The 14,744-nt window shown below is 45.7% G+C and overlaps 1 protein-coding gene across 1 annotated transcript in view; it reads left to right on the top strand.

Moving 5' to 3' along the window:
- The window catches only part of TBK1 (TANK binding kinase 1), a 485,047-nt gene extending 471,173 nt beyond the window's left edge, over positions 1-13,874 (top strand). The window contains 2 exon segments of the mRNA XM_030217198.1: positions 414-485; positions 13,619-13,874. Coding sequence (XP_030073058.1) covers positions 414-485; positions 13,619-13,670 — 124 coding nt within the window. The 3' untranslated portion in view covers positions 13,671-13,874.
- The last annotated feature ends 870 nt before the right edge of the window (positions 13,875-14,744 follow it).

Below are 14,744 nucleotides of genomic sequence, written 5' to 3'. Positions count from 1 at the left end.
CTTTCCAGCCATGTGTTTATTATATCCACGATAAAATGTACCCCAAGCAAAGTCCACTAGAGAGCTTGTATAGTAAAGCACCCTGGCTTGATCTGATTGCACCGTCTGGCTGTTATCAGTCTGATCTGTTCTGTAAATAACCCAGCCTTTTTGACCTCAAATCATTCTGCTTTCTCTTTGCTTTATTTTTCTGTATCCAGCCTGTATGTTTTTCCTATACTTGCAACATCTGAGAAATTTAAGCAAACACCTGGGAATATATGTTTAAAATCTAGGCTGCAGAATGAAACTTTGATTGTGTAGTAGTTTTCATGGAATTATGATTTGTTTTGTAGCTAGAAAAATATATTTTCACTCATGTCACATTCAGAAAATTACACTTAAGACAAGAAAATATTTTGTTTTTTTTGTAGAATGAGGAAATTAAAAGAAGAAATGGAGGGTGTTGTTAAGGAACTTGCTGAAAATAATCACATTTTGGAAAGGCAAGTATTTATTCCTACCAAAGCAACACAAAAAAAATGAATGCCATTGTAATAAATGTGTTACATCTAGGTTTTATAATTGAAGGCAGGATTAAAACAAGCACCATTTTCTATATAGAAAACTTGTTTTACATATAGAAATTGACCCTGTACAGTATTTGGTATAGTTTTATCAGTATGTGGTATGTGTGCCAACATAAGTGTTCTCTGTTAATTTTATGTTTTTATGTTCTATTGTGTTTATTTTATACTATTTATGTGGAATCCCCTTTTAATTTTTTTTTTTAATTGAAAGAAGTCTTTCCATATCATCATGCTGATCAATCCATAGACTGGTGGGTTGTGTCCATCTACCAGCAGGTGGAGATAGAGAGCAATCCTTTTGCCTCCCTATATGTGGTCATGTGCTGCCGGAAACTCCTCAGTATGTTCTCTATCTCAACAGGTGGTGGTCACACACAGCAGCAGCTCTGGCTAGGTCTCCAAGCCTAATTTTTAGGTTTTGTTGAGTACCTGGGGTTGAGGGCTCTTCTTGAGCAAGTGCAAACCTGGTGGTGCCAGGTCCCTCCTTTTCTCCCCCCTCCCGCTGGCTCCGTTGAAAAAAAAAAAAAATTTTTGGACGTCCTTAAGGGCGTTTATTTCAACGTTTATTTAAACGTTTATTGCAGCTACTCATTGGGACACCAGTTCGTTACAGCTCGGAGCGAGAAGCAGGTAATTTTTACCTTTTTTTATAGCGGGCAGGGGGTTCCCCGATCGATCTCCACGTGGCCTATGGCGTCGGAGGGTGAGGGCGCGAAGAATCGCTCCCCGGACCGCGTGTGCGCTTCTAGCGGGGATGCGGGGGTCTTAAAGTCTGATTCGCCCTTGTTGGGTGTCAGTTTGGAGGCCGGTCAGTGTCCCGGTTCTTTCTCCGGTGTGGCAGTTTTTCCCCGCCATAAACGCCCATCCCCCGCTGCTCGCCTCTGCCATCTTGGCCGGCCACTCTGCTCGAACGGCTTCTTCTTGGGCCGCCCTTGAGCTGGGAGACGTTAATGCCATGGCCGCCCTTGATTTGGGCGACGGCAAAAAAGCGGCTAAAGTTAAGCGCCGTTCTTCCCGCGCAGCTCCTTCGCGGAGTGTCGCGCCGGACGCCATCTTGGATGCGCAGCATGTTTCTCCCCCGCTCTTCCGAGCGCCGGTTGAGGGTGCGTCTAGGGCTGTGGCCCGGGCTGCTGAAGTGCACAGTCTGGGGGGTTTCTCCCCCGAGTTTATTTTGCTGCTGCATCAGGCCTTCCTTATGCAAAACGCTGCCCCTGCTCCCTTGTCCGATAAAGGGGTTGAGGCCCCCGGAAGTAAACGCCCTCGGGTGGATTCCCAGGCCTTAGAAGACTCTGTCTCCTCTGATGTAGATGAGGGCAGCGTATCTGAGTTCTCCCAACGGTCCTTTGGGGATTCCTTGGAGGAGACGGATTCCCGCTCGGATGGAGCGGATGACCCCTCTGCAGCGCGGATCTTTCGCTCAGAGGATTTGCCCAACCTGTTAGTGCAGGCCATGAGCATTTTGAAGATTTCCTCTCCAGAGGACGTCTCTCCCTCAGCCCCTGTTGGCTCCGCCATTATGCTGGGGACGAAGCGCCCGCCTAGAACCTTCCACGTGCATGATGCCATGCACACCTTAATTTCGGCTCAATGGGATGTCCCGGAAGCGAGCCTCAAAGTGGCTAGGGCTATGTCCCGCCTCTATCCTTTGCCTGAAAGTGAACGGGAGGCCTTTCTTTGACCTACCGTGGATTTTTTAATCACTGCGGTGACTAAGAAAACGGCGTTGCCAGTGGAAGGTGGCACGGCCCTAAAGGACGCCCAAGACAGAAGATTGGAGGCGACCTTAAGGTCGTCCTTCGAGGCGGCTGCCTTAAGTTTGCAGGCCTCAGTTTGCGGCTCCTATGTGGCCAGGGCGTACCTGACGATTGTGCAGCGGGCTTCCCCCTCGGATCCTTCCTTGAGGGCTGATTGGCCGGCCCTGGAATCGGGCTTGGCTTATTTGGCAGACTTACTGTATGATGTCTTGAGAGCCTCAGCTAAAGGTATGGCTCAGACAGTCTCTGCGCGGCGGTGGCTTTGGCTGAAGCATTGGTCTGCTGACCACGCCTCTAAGTCCCGCCTGGCTAAGTTGCCTTTTAAAGGCAAGCTGCGCTTTGGGGTCGAGCTGGACAAAATTGTGACCGATCTCGGCACGTCTAAGGGCAAGAGGTTACCAGAGGTCAGGGCTCGGGCCAGTGCTCGCCCCGGTAACTCCAGAGGACGGTTTCAGGAAGCCCGTCGGTACCGCCCGGGCAAGTCGGGCTCCTCTGCCCCCTCTTCCTTCAAGAGGAACTTCTCCCCCAAGCAGCATTCCTTTCGCAGAGACCGCCGGCCCGGAGGTGCTCCCTCCGGTCCTCCCCCAGGGTCTCGTACCCAATGACGGGGTCCTGGTCCATGGCCCAGTGCAGATTGGAGGACGCCTGTCCTCGTTTCTGGGCGAGTGGACCAGGGTAACTTCAGACGCTTGGGTGCTGGAAGTCATCAGAGACGGCTACAAGCTAGAGTTCTGCCGACCCTTAAGAGACGGGTTTGTACTCTCTCCCTGCAAGTCTCCGGTTAAAGCTGTGGCAGTGCAGCAGACCTTGGACAATCTGATCCGCTTGGGTGCGGTCGTTCCGGTGCCAGAAAATCAGCTTGGCAAGGGACGTTACTCCATTTACTTTGTGGTACCAAAGAAAGGAGGTTCTGTACGGCCTATCCTGGACCTCAAAGGGGTCAATCGGGCCTTGAAAGTTCGGCACTTTAGCATGGAGACTTTCCGCTCTGTTATAGCGGCAGTGAAGGCAGGGGAGTTCTTGGCATCCTTGGACATCAAGGAAGCGTACTTGCATATTCCCATCTGGCCTCCTCATCAACGCTTTCTGCGTTTTGCAGTCCTGGGCCGACACTTCCAGTTCAGAGCCCTCCCGTTCGGGTTGGCTACTGCTCCGCGGACCTTCTCCAAAGTAATGGTGGTCATCGCGGCCTTCCTGCGAAAGGAAAGAGTACAAGTCCATCCTTATCTGGACGACTGGTTGATCCGAGCCCCCTCTTATGCAGAGTGCGGCAAAGCTGTGGACCGGGTGATTGCTCTTTTGAGCTCCCTGGGGTGGATCATCAACCTGGAGAAAAGCCAGCTGCGCCCGACTCAGTCCCTGGAGTATCTGGGAGTTAGATTCGACACCCAAGTGGGCAGAGTGTTCCTGCCAGACAATCGGATTTTCAAGCTTCAGGCTCAGGTGGACCAGTTCCTAGTAGCCTCTCCTCTTCGGGCTTGGGACTATGTGCAGCTGTTGGGCTCTATGATGGCCACGATGGAAGTAGTGCCCTGGGCCAGGGCTCATATGAGACCACTACAACACTCTCTGCTGCAGCGCTGGACTCCAGTGTCGGAGGATTATGCTGTGCGCCTTCCCTTGGACCCAGCAGTGCGCAAGGCGCTGAGCTGGTGGCTGAGGACAGACAAGTTGTCTGCAGGAATGCCTCTTGTGACCCCGGAGTGGATTGTCGTCACGACGGACGCCTCTTTGACGGGCTGGGGAGCCCACTGCTTGGGAAGGACAGCGCAGGGGCTCTGGTCTCCTGCAGAGGCAAAGTGGTCTATCAACCTCCTGGAACTCAGAGCCATTCGGTTGGTGCTTTTGGAGTTCCTCCCGGTACTGGCGTTGAAGCCAGTACGGGTCCTGTCGGACAATGCCACGGCTGTGGCCTATGTCAATCGCCAGGGAGGTACCAAGAGCGCCCCTCTAGCCAAGGAGGCCATGAATCTATGCCAGTGGGCGGAAGCGAACCTGGAACAGCTGTCAGCGGCCCACATTGCGGGAGTCATGAATGTCAAGGCGGACTTTCTCAGTCGCCATACCTTGGATCCCGGAGAGTGGCAGCTATTGGCTCAGGCGTTCTTGGACATCACAAAGTGCTGGGGCCAACCGAGCCTAGACCTGATGGCGTCATCGGCCAATTGCCAAGTGCCGCGCTTTTTCAGCAGAGGACGGGACCCTCGATCTCTGGGAGTAGATGCTCTTCTCCAACAGTGGCCGACACAGGAGCTTCTCTATGTGTTCCCACCCTGGCCCATGTTGGGCAGGGTACTAGACCGGGTGGCAAAGCATCCGGGCCGGGTAATCCTGGTGGGTCCGGACTGGCCCAGACGTCCCTGGTATGCGGACTTGATCAGGCTCTCAGTCGACGGACCTCTGCGACTGCCAGCGGAGCAGGGCCTGTTGCATCAGGGTCCCGTGGTGATGGAGGATCCCTCCCCCTTTGGTCTTATGGCCTGGCTATTGAGCGGCAGCGTCTGAGGAAGAAAGGCTTCTCAGACAAGGTCATCGCCACTATGCTGAGAGCGAGGAAGCGCTCTACTTCTACTGCTTACGCCAGGGTTTGGCGTACCTTTGCATCGTGGTGTGAGGCAGGCTCCAATTTCTTCAGTGTTGGCGTTCCTGCAAGAAGGTCTGGAGAAAGGCCTGTCGCTCAGTTCCCTTAAAGTCCAGGTAGCGGCTCTGGCTTGCTTCAGGGGCCGCCTGAAGGGTGCTTCCCTGGCTTCGCAGCCAGATGTGGTGCGCTTTCTCAAGGGAGTTAATCACCTGCGCCCTCCTCTGCACTCAGTGGTACCTGCGTGGAATCTCAATCTAGTGCTACGAGCCTTGCAGAAGCCGCCTTTTGAACCCTTGTCGAGGGCATCTCTGAAAGACCTGACGTTGAAAACAGTCTCTTTGGTGGCTATCACTTCAGCCAGAAGAGTTTCCGAGCTCCAGGCGCTATCATGTCGAGAGCCCTTTCTGCAGTTCACTGAGGCAGGAGTGTCTATTCGCACAGTGCCTTCCTTCCTGCCCAAGATTGTTTCTCGCTTCCATGTGAATCAGCAGCTCTGTCTCCCTTCCTTTCGTAGGGAGGACTACCCAGAGGAGTACTCTGCTCTCAAATATCTGGATGTGAGACGAGTCATCATCAGATACTTGGAAGTGACCAATGATTTCTGGAAGTCGGATCATCTGTTTGTCCTGTTTGCAGGTCCTCGTAAGGGTCTGCAGGCTGCTAAGCCTACAGTGGCAAGATGGGTCAAGGAAGCCATTGCAGCGGCTTATGTGGCCGCGGGGAAGGTGCCGCCTATCCGGCTGAAGGCTCACTCCACTAGAGCTCAGGCGGCCTCGATGGCGGAGGCCGGGTCCGTCTCCTTGGAAGAGATTTGCAAGGCGGCAACTTGGGCATCGGCTCATACCTTCTCCAGGCATTACCGCTTGACTGTGGCTGCTCGGGCGGAGGCCCAGTTTGGAGCTTCAGTGTTGCGGTCAGGGATTTCTATGTCCCGCCCTGGGTGAGTACTGCTTCGGTACATCCCACCAGTCTATGGATTGATCAGCATGATGATATGGAAGGTAAAATTATGTATCATACCTGATAATTTTCTTTCCATTAATCATAGCTGATCAATCCATAGCCCCTCCCAGATATCTGTACTGTTTTTATTCTGGTTGCATTTCAGGTTCAAGTTTAGTCTTCAGTTCCTGTTCAGGAGGACTTCGTGTTCAAGTTTTTTCAATTGGATTCTTCAGGAGTTGAGACGATTTTGTGTTACAGTGAGCTGCTGCATTCCTCTCCCTTCCGTTTTTCGGGGCTGGATTGAGACCTAAATTCTGCTTCGTGCGGCTGTAGGGCAGCTTTGTACCCCTCCCGCTTCGGCGGTGTTAGGGTCAGTCAGCTCCTCCCGCGGTTGCGGTTGCAGGATAAGCCAGATCCCCCCGCATCGGCGGGGTGGTGTCCCTCCCCCGCTCCGCGGGGATGAGCTGGACGGATTCCCCTCCCCCACTTGTGTGGGGATGAACTGGGTTAATTCCCCTCCCCCGTTTCGGTGGTGGTGAGCTGGGCAGAGTGTCCCTTTGTGGGTGTAGTTCTCTAAGTGCTGAGTCCTGCGGATGGAGCTTTGATATCGACATACTGAGGAGTTTCCGGCAGCACATGACCACATATAGGGAGGCAAAAGGATTGCTCTCTATCTCTACCTGCTGGTAGATGGACACAACCCACCAGTCTATGGATTGATCAGCTATGATTAATGGAAAGAAAATTATCAGGTATGATACATAATTTTACCTTATATATGTTCTCAGAGATAGTAGATTTCAGGTCAGCCTGACTGGCTATATGGGCAGTGTAGATCATTCCCAAATCTGACTTGTGTTCAGCCCAGCAAAAAGTGAAGAAGCAGCAGAAGGTGGCAGTCTTTTATCTTTGAAAGAAGGATAAAATGTTTGTGATTAAGAAGTCTATCTCTGTTTAGATTTCTATATATGCTCTTACATTTTTACATTGATTATATACATTTTTATATTATTGTAACTTGATTTTTTTCAGGGACTTCTAGGTAGAATCAGTGTTTACAGACAATTCAAAATACTGCAGTCAGATTGATTTACTCCTTATGTAAATATGATAGGAAGTTCTTTGTGGACCTCCATTGGCTCCCCATGGAGGCCAGAATTTTGTATTAATTTTCTTATACACTATTTCATGTTCTACATGGTGATTATCCTGAATATTTACTGTCTCATTTTGAATTTCCGAGTTTCTCTAATAGTAGAACTGTAAATTGATCTCCTTTTGCCTTTCTTTCAGTTAAGTGCATTAAGCAGATCTGTGATAATGCTTTTTACCTACCAAGCCCCCCAAATTTGGTGGTCATATGCTACTTGTTTTTTGAATAATCTAGATTATGCACATTTTAGAAAGATGCTTAAAACTGCTCTTTTTAAAGACTTTCTTGCGATTTCTGATTTAAGTTCTTGATTCTTTTTAATTTTTATTAAGAGGATGTTGTGATCTTAATCTTATTGTAAACCGCTTTGAACCAATTTGGTGTTAGGGGTATTTAAATTGTAACCTGTAAGTGTAGTATACCTTCTCCAAGGACAGGTAGGACAGAGAAATCCTCACACAAAAGTGACATCATTCTTCAGAGCTCTATGTGGGAGCTTTCTCCACGTAGGACTTTCTTATGCTAGCTATACTGTGCATGCATGCTTCTTCCCACCTGATGATGCACGGGAACTCATCGGCCTTTGGTTTTCCACGAAGTCAATCAGCTTTGTTATTTTATTTTTGTAAATCCTATTGTCATCATGTGGTTTTTCTTTCTGATATCTTCCCTAGTTGGGGTTTGCCAGTCAATTTTAAGTTTCCTTTCTTTTTTTCTCGTCAACTCAGTACTGCCCTCATTGAGCCTTGAGCACCTGTCCAGGAGTTTTCAGTGTTGAGTCGTTTGATTTCACTGCAGCTATTTTTTTTAGGCAATATGTCCCAATAAAAAAAAAAAAACAGTGGCTTTAAAAGATATTTCCGGTGCAATAGGACCATTTCAATTATGGATACCTATATTTGATGCCCGTAATTCCTGAGACCTTACCATGATGCCTCTCATTGTCTTCTATGTTCCTAGATGTCAAAAAAAAGGAATTAATGGTATAGTAAATAAGTGAGAAGCTTTGTGGCATAGGTAAGACCAGTACATGTCTACATTGGAAAGATCAGTCTTGTTGGGTTCTGAAGCTGCATTGGATACAGGGGGTACATCAGCATAGAGAGTGTCTTAGTCTCCTTTGACATCAAGTGTCAATAGAAGCCACCAGAAGTGGTCATTGTCCACCCGATGAAGAGGAAGGATTCATCCTCAACTTCATTAGTGCTGAGGAATAGTGATGCTTATTGTCAGGTGGAGACTGTGATGTCTTTGGCATTGCTCCTTGTCGAAGCATAGTAACGAGGGTACCAGTGTCTTCCAAGGGTCCTTGACACGAGGACCACTTGTTCTCTGTAGAATTAGAAAGTGTGACAGTCTCCACGAACATGAGACCTTGGTTTTGATAATGCCCCAAATATTTCAGGAGGATGTGGTGGTTGGTAGTGATGTCCTTGCCTTTCTCAGTGGCAGTCTTTGAGGAGCAACTCATGGAAGTTCCATCAGTGGAGGGTGGAATGCTTTCCTGAGAATGCCAAGGCTCTGAAGCAATCCTGCTTTACTTGCTGCAGTGCAGATACTGGCAGGCAATCAAAGATGGAAGAAGGACCACAGGAAGGAGAGATGCTGGTACCTACAAGGGTAGAGGAGGAAGTGTTTTACTGGACCCGGGAAGTGAGATGAGCTCCTCTGCTGTGCTGGGAAAGAACAGACAGGAAGAGGTGCTACATGGGAGGGGGATAGAGAAATTGGACTGAGGGAGAGGACAAGTGGCAAACATGCTGGATGGAAAAGGGAGGGAGGGAGCGAGACACTGGGCTCAGGAGCGAGAAACTAGACTGAGGTGGTGGGAAGAGAGGGAGAAATATTGGTCTCATGGAGGGGGTGCTTCACAAAACGTGGGTGGAAGAGGAGGGACAGGGAGACACAGTGGCTGAGGGCAGGTGGAATGTGAGGAAGAGAGAGGAAGACTGACTGCAGGTCTCTATGGAGGTGTTGGCATTTATGAACAATTTTTTCAATCCACTTTAGTTATATTGCCAAGATATAGATATATAGATATGATTACCACTGTCCCTATAGCTATGTGTATAGCAACTGCATATATCTACTAACGTTTGTACTGTTTATCTTTCTGGCCAGTTTTATTCTTTCCCAGTGAATGGCTAATTTCATCAAACAAAATGCAAAAGGATCCCAAACATATACAAAAACCGTTATTCTCAAAGGTATCCAGCAAATCTTCAGTAAAGAAATTCAAGAAACGAAATCTTCTTCAATATAACATTTTCACTTTCACTTTCACATTATATTGGTGACCTCAGCGGTGCTCATTGCTAAAATTTTGAAAATAGCAATGTACTCAGCACCCACCTCTTCATCGGTTCACCCAATTACTATTATTGAAATATTTATATTTTATATATTGTTTTACTTATATATATATATATATATATATATATATATATTTACTTATCTTTTATATATATATATATATATCAGACCCAGGGGTTCTGTTGTCCGACATGCATGTTTCGCTCGCAGCGAGCTGTCTCAAGGACATTCCCCTATAAAAAGAAAACGTCATTTAATCTCATTTAATCTCCTATCCTAACCCGAGAGCCCAACATTACCTAGCTCTCAAGAAAAGGAACATTTTAGAAGTTTATTTTAATCAAATTCTTACCCCCAGCTTCCATTAGTGCCAGCTCTACTATTACTAATCAGGACCCACCCCCTTGCAAAGATGGCGACGGCATTTTTTCAACTCATTTAAATGCCCTCACTCTTAGTGACGTTAGAATCCCTCCCCCTGACTCCCATTGGACAGAAAATCTTTAGCTAAACCTACACTTCCTCAAATCAGCGACGCCCATTCCAACTTGGCATTTAAGCCGTCAGGGGCCACCGTCTGTAAAGTATAGATATACCATTGTTCTCTATAATTCAACAGCTTCCCAACAACCACCCATTTTGCCTGGCCCTACATGTTTTATTATTCTCCATTTAATATCCTCAACGGTATGCTGTTGCTGCAACAAATGTTCCACCAAGGGTGCCTGAGTATTTTGAGAGTAAATACGAGATTTATGCTCAGTAAGGCGCACCTTAATAGGTATATCTTGAGAGCTGGGTAATGTTGGGCTCTCGGGTGAGGATAGGAGATTAAATTACATTTTCTTCTTTTTATAGGAGAATGTCCTTGAGACAGCTCGCTTCGAGCGAAACATGCATGTCGGACAACAGAACCCCTGGGTCTGATATATATATATATATATATATATATATATATATATATATATATATATATATATATATATATATATATATAAAAGATAAGTAAATATATATATATAAAGTATAAATATTTCAATAATAGTAATTGGGTGAACCGATGAAGAGGTGGGTGCTGAGTACATTGCTATTTTCAAAATTTTAGCAGTGAGCACCGCTGAGGTCATCAATATAATGTGAAAGTGAAAATGTTATACTGAAGAAGATTTCACAGTTTTATTCTTTGACATATGTTCTGAGACCCTACCCCTGGCCCCTCCTACTTTATCCTCCCCAAACAGCTGAGCCACCGACTGCCTATGCCAGGGGACCTAGGTTCATATCCCACTTCAGCTTTTTTTTTCTTCAACCTTTAAATTGTGAGCCTTCTAGAGCCAGAGATACATGCCTACTGTACCTAAATATTAGACACCTACAAGCCTGAAGGTTATTTTATCTTGGCTGGAAAACAAAAATTTTAATAAAGGTTAATTAAAAAAAAAAGTGGTGCACATTGAGATAGGTATTTCCCTGTCTCTGCAGGGTTTACCATTTATAATAAGAGTTACAGTCCACTGCACTGATTGCTAGATTGCTCCTCTGCTCTGCAGGGGACATCTCTATGGTCATCTGCCAGAGAGATGTCCTTGGCCCTGTTTCTTTGGCATTTATAATTTGGGCATTTTATTATGGAAAATGACTTCATTTTGGTCGTTCTCACATATATTTGAACAGGAAACACCAATGTTTTTCCTGTTCAAAACTGGCTGCGAGATGGGTGCTACTGCTACTACTCATCATTTCTATAGCGCTACAAGGCATATGCAGCGCTGTAAACCATACACAAAAAGACCAGTCCCTGCTCAAAGAGCTTACAATCTAGCTATGTGCTATGAGTGGGATATCCCAGTTCTAACTTAGACGTTCTTTAAAAATGCCCCTCTTTGCATGTGGAACAGGTTAAAGCCCATAGAAAGTCTATCCAGCCTGTTGTTTCTTTTGACCCTAAAGGAGTAGGGGGCTACCATAAGCAAACATACAGTTTCCAGTTGGCTAGCTGACTGCATTTCCTTCACTTATGCCCAGGCAGGCCTGATGCTAGCAGGTCATGTCATAGCTCATAAAGTCAGAACTGTGGCAGCATCAGTAGGTTTGCCTCCATAGAAGATATTTGCAGAGCTGCAACATGACATTCTGGCCTTACATTCACTTTCCATTACTGTCTAGAGTTTGCCCAAACAGTCCTTTATAATCCAACTCCATCCCCATAGGTCCAGTGGCAAGTGGGAAGAAGCGTGCATGTGTGGTAGAGCTAGCTCAAAAGTTCAGTGTTAAGGGCTGAAGAAATTTCCTGCACAGGACTCCCTCAGATGACATCACCTATGTGTGAGAATTTATCAGGCTTATTTTCAAAAGAGAAGGACGCCCATCTTTCGACACATTGGACGATGGGCATCCTTCTCACAGGGTCGCCCAAATCAATATTCAAACCATAATGGAGTGGAGGAGTGGCCTAGTGGTTAGGGTGGTGGACTTTGGTCCTGGGGAACTGAGGAACTGAGTTCGATTCCCACTTCAGACAGCTCCTTATGACTCTGGGCAAGTCACTTAACCCTCCATTGCCCCATGTAAGCCGCATTGAGCCTGCCATGAGTGGGAAAAACGCAGGGTACAAATGTAATAAAAAAAATATATATATATATATAATCGAAAGCCGATTTTGGACGTCCCCAACTGCTTTCCATCGCAGGGGCGGCCAAAGTTCACAGGGGGTGTCGGAGGCATAGCGAAGGCGGGACTTGGACGTGCCTAACACATGGACGTCCTCCAACCATAATGGAAATAAAAAGGGCATCCCTGACGAGCACTTGGACGACTTTACCTGGTACTGTTTTTCTTACGACCAAGGCACAAAAAGGTGCCGAACTGACCAGATGACCACCGGAGAGAATCGGAGATGACCTCCCCTTACTCCCCCAGTGGTCACTAACCCCCTCCCACCCTCAAAAAAAAATCTTTCAAAATATTTTGTGCCAGCCTTAAATGTCATACTCAGGTCCATCACAGCAGTATGCAGGTCCCTGGAGCAGTTTTAGTGGGTGTAGAGCACTTCAGGCAGGCGGACCCAGACCCATCTCCCCCATACCTGTTACACTTGTGGTGGTAAATGTGAGTCCTCCAAAACCCACCACAAACCCACTGTACCAACATCTAGGTGCCCCCTTCACCCGTAAGGGCTATGGTAGTGGTGTACAGTTGTGGGTTTGGGGGGCTCAGCACACAAGGTAAGGGAGCTATGTACCTGAGAGCAATTTATGAAGTCCACTGCAGTGCCCCCTAGGGTGCCCGGTTGGTGTCCTGGCATGTCAGGGGGACCAGTGCACTACAAATGCTGGCTCCTCCCACGACCAAAGGGCTTGCATTTGGTCGTTTCTGAGATGGGCGTCCTTGGTTTTCATTATCGCCAAAAATCAGAAACGACCAAGTCTAGGTACGACCATCACTAAGGACGACCTAAATTTCAAGATTTGGGCGTCCCCGACCGTATTATCAAAATGAAAGATGGACATCCATCTTGTTTCGATAATACGGGTTTCCCCGCCCCTCCATCGGGATGTTTTGCGAGGGTGTCCTCAGCAAAACTTGGGCGTCCCTCTCGATTATGCCCTTCCATGGCTTTTTAAACTTGATATACTGCCTTTAATAGAGACATCAAAGCAGCTTGTCCTGTTGTCCTTTGAGAACACCTGCTATGGGTAAGAAACTGTGTTTTTCTTAGGGATAGGAATTTGTGGAATCTGGATGAAACAGTTGTCTATCCATCATGTTTTGAAATTTTATCAGCTTTTTGATTTGTGTTTAAAGCCATATTTTAAAAAATGACAGAACTGCTATATAATTAAATTTGCAATTTTTACTTGTCATATTCAACCAATTGTACCATGTGTTGCCTGTAGTTTCTCTAAAGGTTTAGTTTATTTGTTTATTAGGATTTATTTACCGCCTTTTTGAAGGAATTCACTCAAGGCAGTGTATAGTAAGAATCGATCAGACATGAGCAATAGAAAATTGCAGTGGTAAAAATATTCAAAAACAATGCAAAGTATGGCATGGTATACTACTTACAATGTCAACACAATACGTAATAGAACATTTTAATTGTTAGTGAAGGGTAAAGCAAAGATGTAATATATAGATAGGTAAGAAAGTAGAAAGAGTTAGTGTAGAATACTTTGAGTTTATTCAATAATATTTAATGATCCTGCAATAACAGTCTCAGAGCCAAGCATTTTAGCCTTTAACAATATTGTTTATAATTATATTTAGTATCTTGTATTTTGTCTTTATTTCTATTTTTATATAGGTTTGGTGCTTTAACTATGGATGGTAGCCTTCGAAATGTGGACTGTATTTAACATCATAGTAGTGAATCCTGTTCAGTTTTCAAAAAAACCAGAGTTCCAGGAGTGGACATTATGTGCAAGCAAGACTTTGTATCCTATCGTTACGTATGCCTGTAAAATGAAAAAACAATGTATATATGTATTATATTGTGAATATGTGCAACTATACCATTCCTGTTCTGCTTTTAACTTGTATTAAAATGTACATTGTCTTTAGCATTTCTCAACATCATGGTGTTTGCATTGGAATGAATTGATGGTCCTTCAAAACAACTTTAAATAAAATAATAAATTCAAGTATGGAGGAGATATACGAAAAACAACATCAGCTTGATTCTCTGACCAAAAAATGATACATTAAATTAATTAAAGGAGATGTTGCCTCAAGAAGCCCCCGGCTCTATTATATATGGAGCTCATAAGGGCTGGACCGCTTCATCATTGGCAACACCCCCACATATATAAAGCAGCCCATATAATAGAGCCGGGGGCTTCTTGAGGCAACATCTCCTTTAATTAATTTAATGTATCATTTTTTGGTCAGAGAATCAAGCTGATGTTGTTTTTCGTATATCTCCTCCATACTTGAATTTATTATTTTGTTAAGAGAATTAGAAGGAGATTTCCTTCAGATTATTTATTATAATTTGTCCTTCAAAACAACTTTACCATACATCCAACTAATCATGATTCTAGAGTTTGATTTTAAGTTATGTTGTACTTGACAGGATATGTAAACTAGAAGACTGAGGAGGATGCCGTTGAGAAATTAAGTGATGGATATTTGGATAAACATAGAATATGGGTTAAAGGAAAAACTGCGCGTTACATGTTTTTAGATTAGAAGGAACCAAGTCATCTACTAATTTATTTGCTGGTAATATTTCCTTAGGATTAGCTGGAAGTAGTAGAGGTGAAGACTGTATCTGAATTCAAGCAGGCCTGGGACAAGTATCTAGGATCTCTAAGGGAGAGGAAGGGATAGGAGATGGCATAGACCAGCAGACTGGCTAGGCCATATGGTCTTTATCTGCCTTAATTTTCCTCTGTTTCTATGTAATCTCTTGGATATTGCACTTTATTGGC

Source organism: Microcaecilia unicolor, chromosome 10, assembly GCF_901765095.1.
Source record: "Microcaecilia unicolor chromosome 10, aMicUni1.1, whole genome shotgun sequence".
NCBI lineage: Eukaryota > Metazoa > Chordata > Amphibia > Gymnophiona > Siphonopidae > Microcaecilia > Microcaecilia unicolor.
Note: the sequence above shows the minus strand (reverse complement) of the source record. Positions and strands in the feature narration are given on the sequence as shown.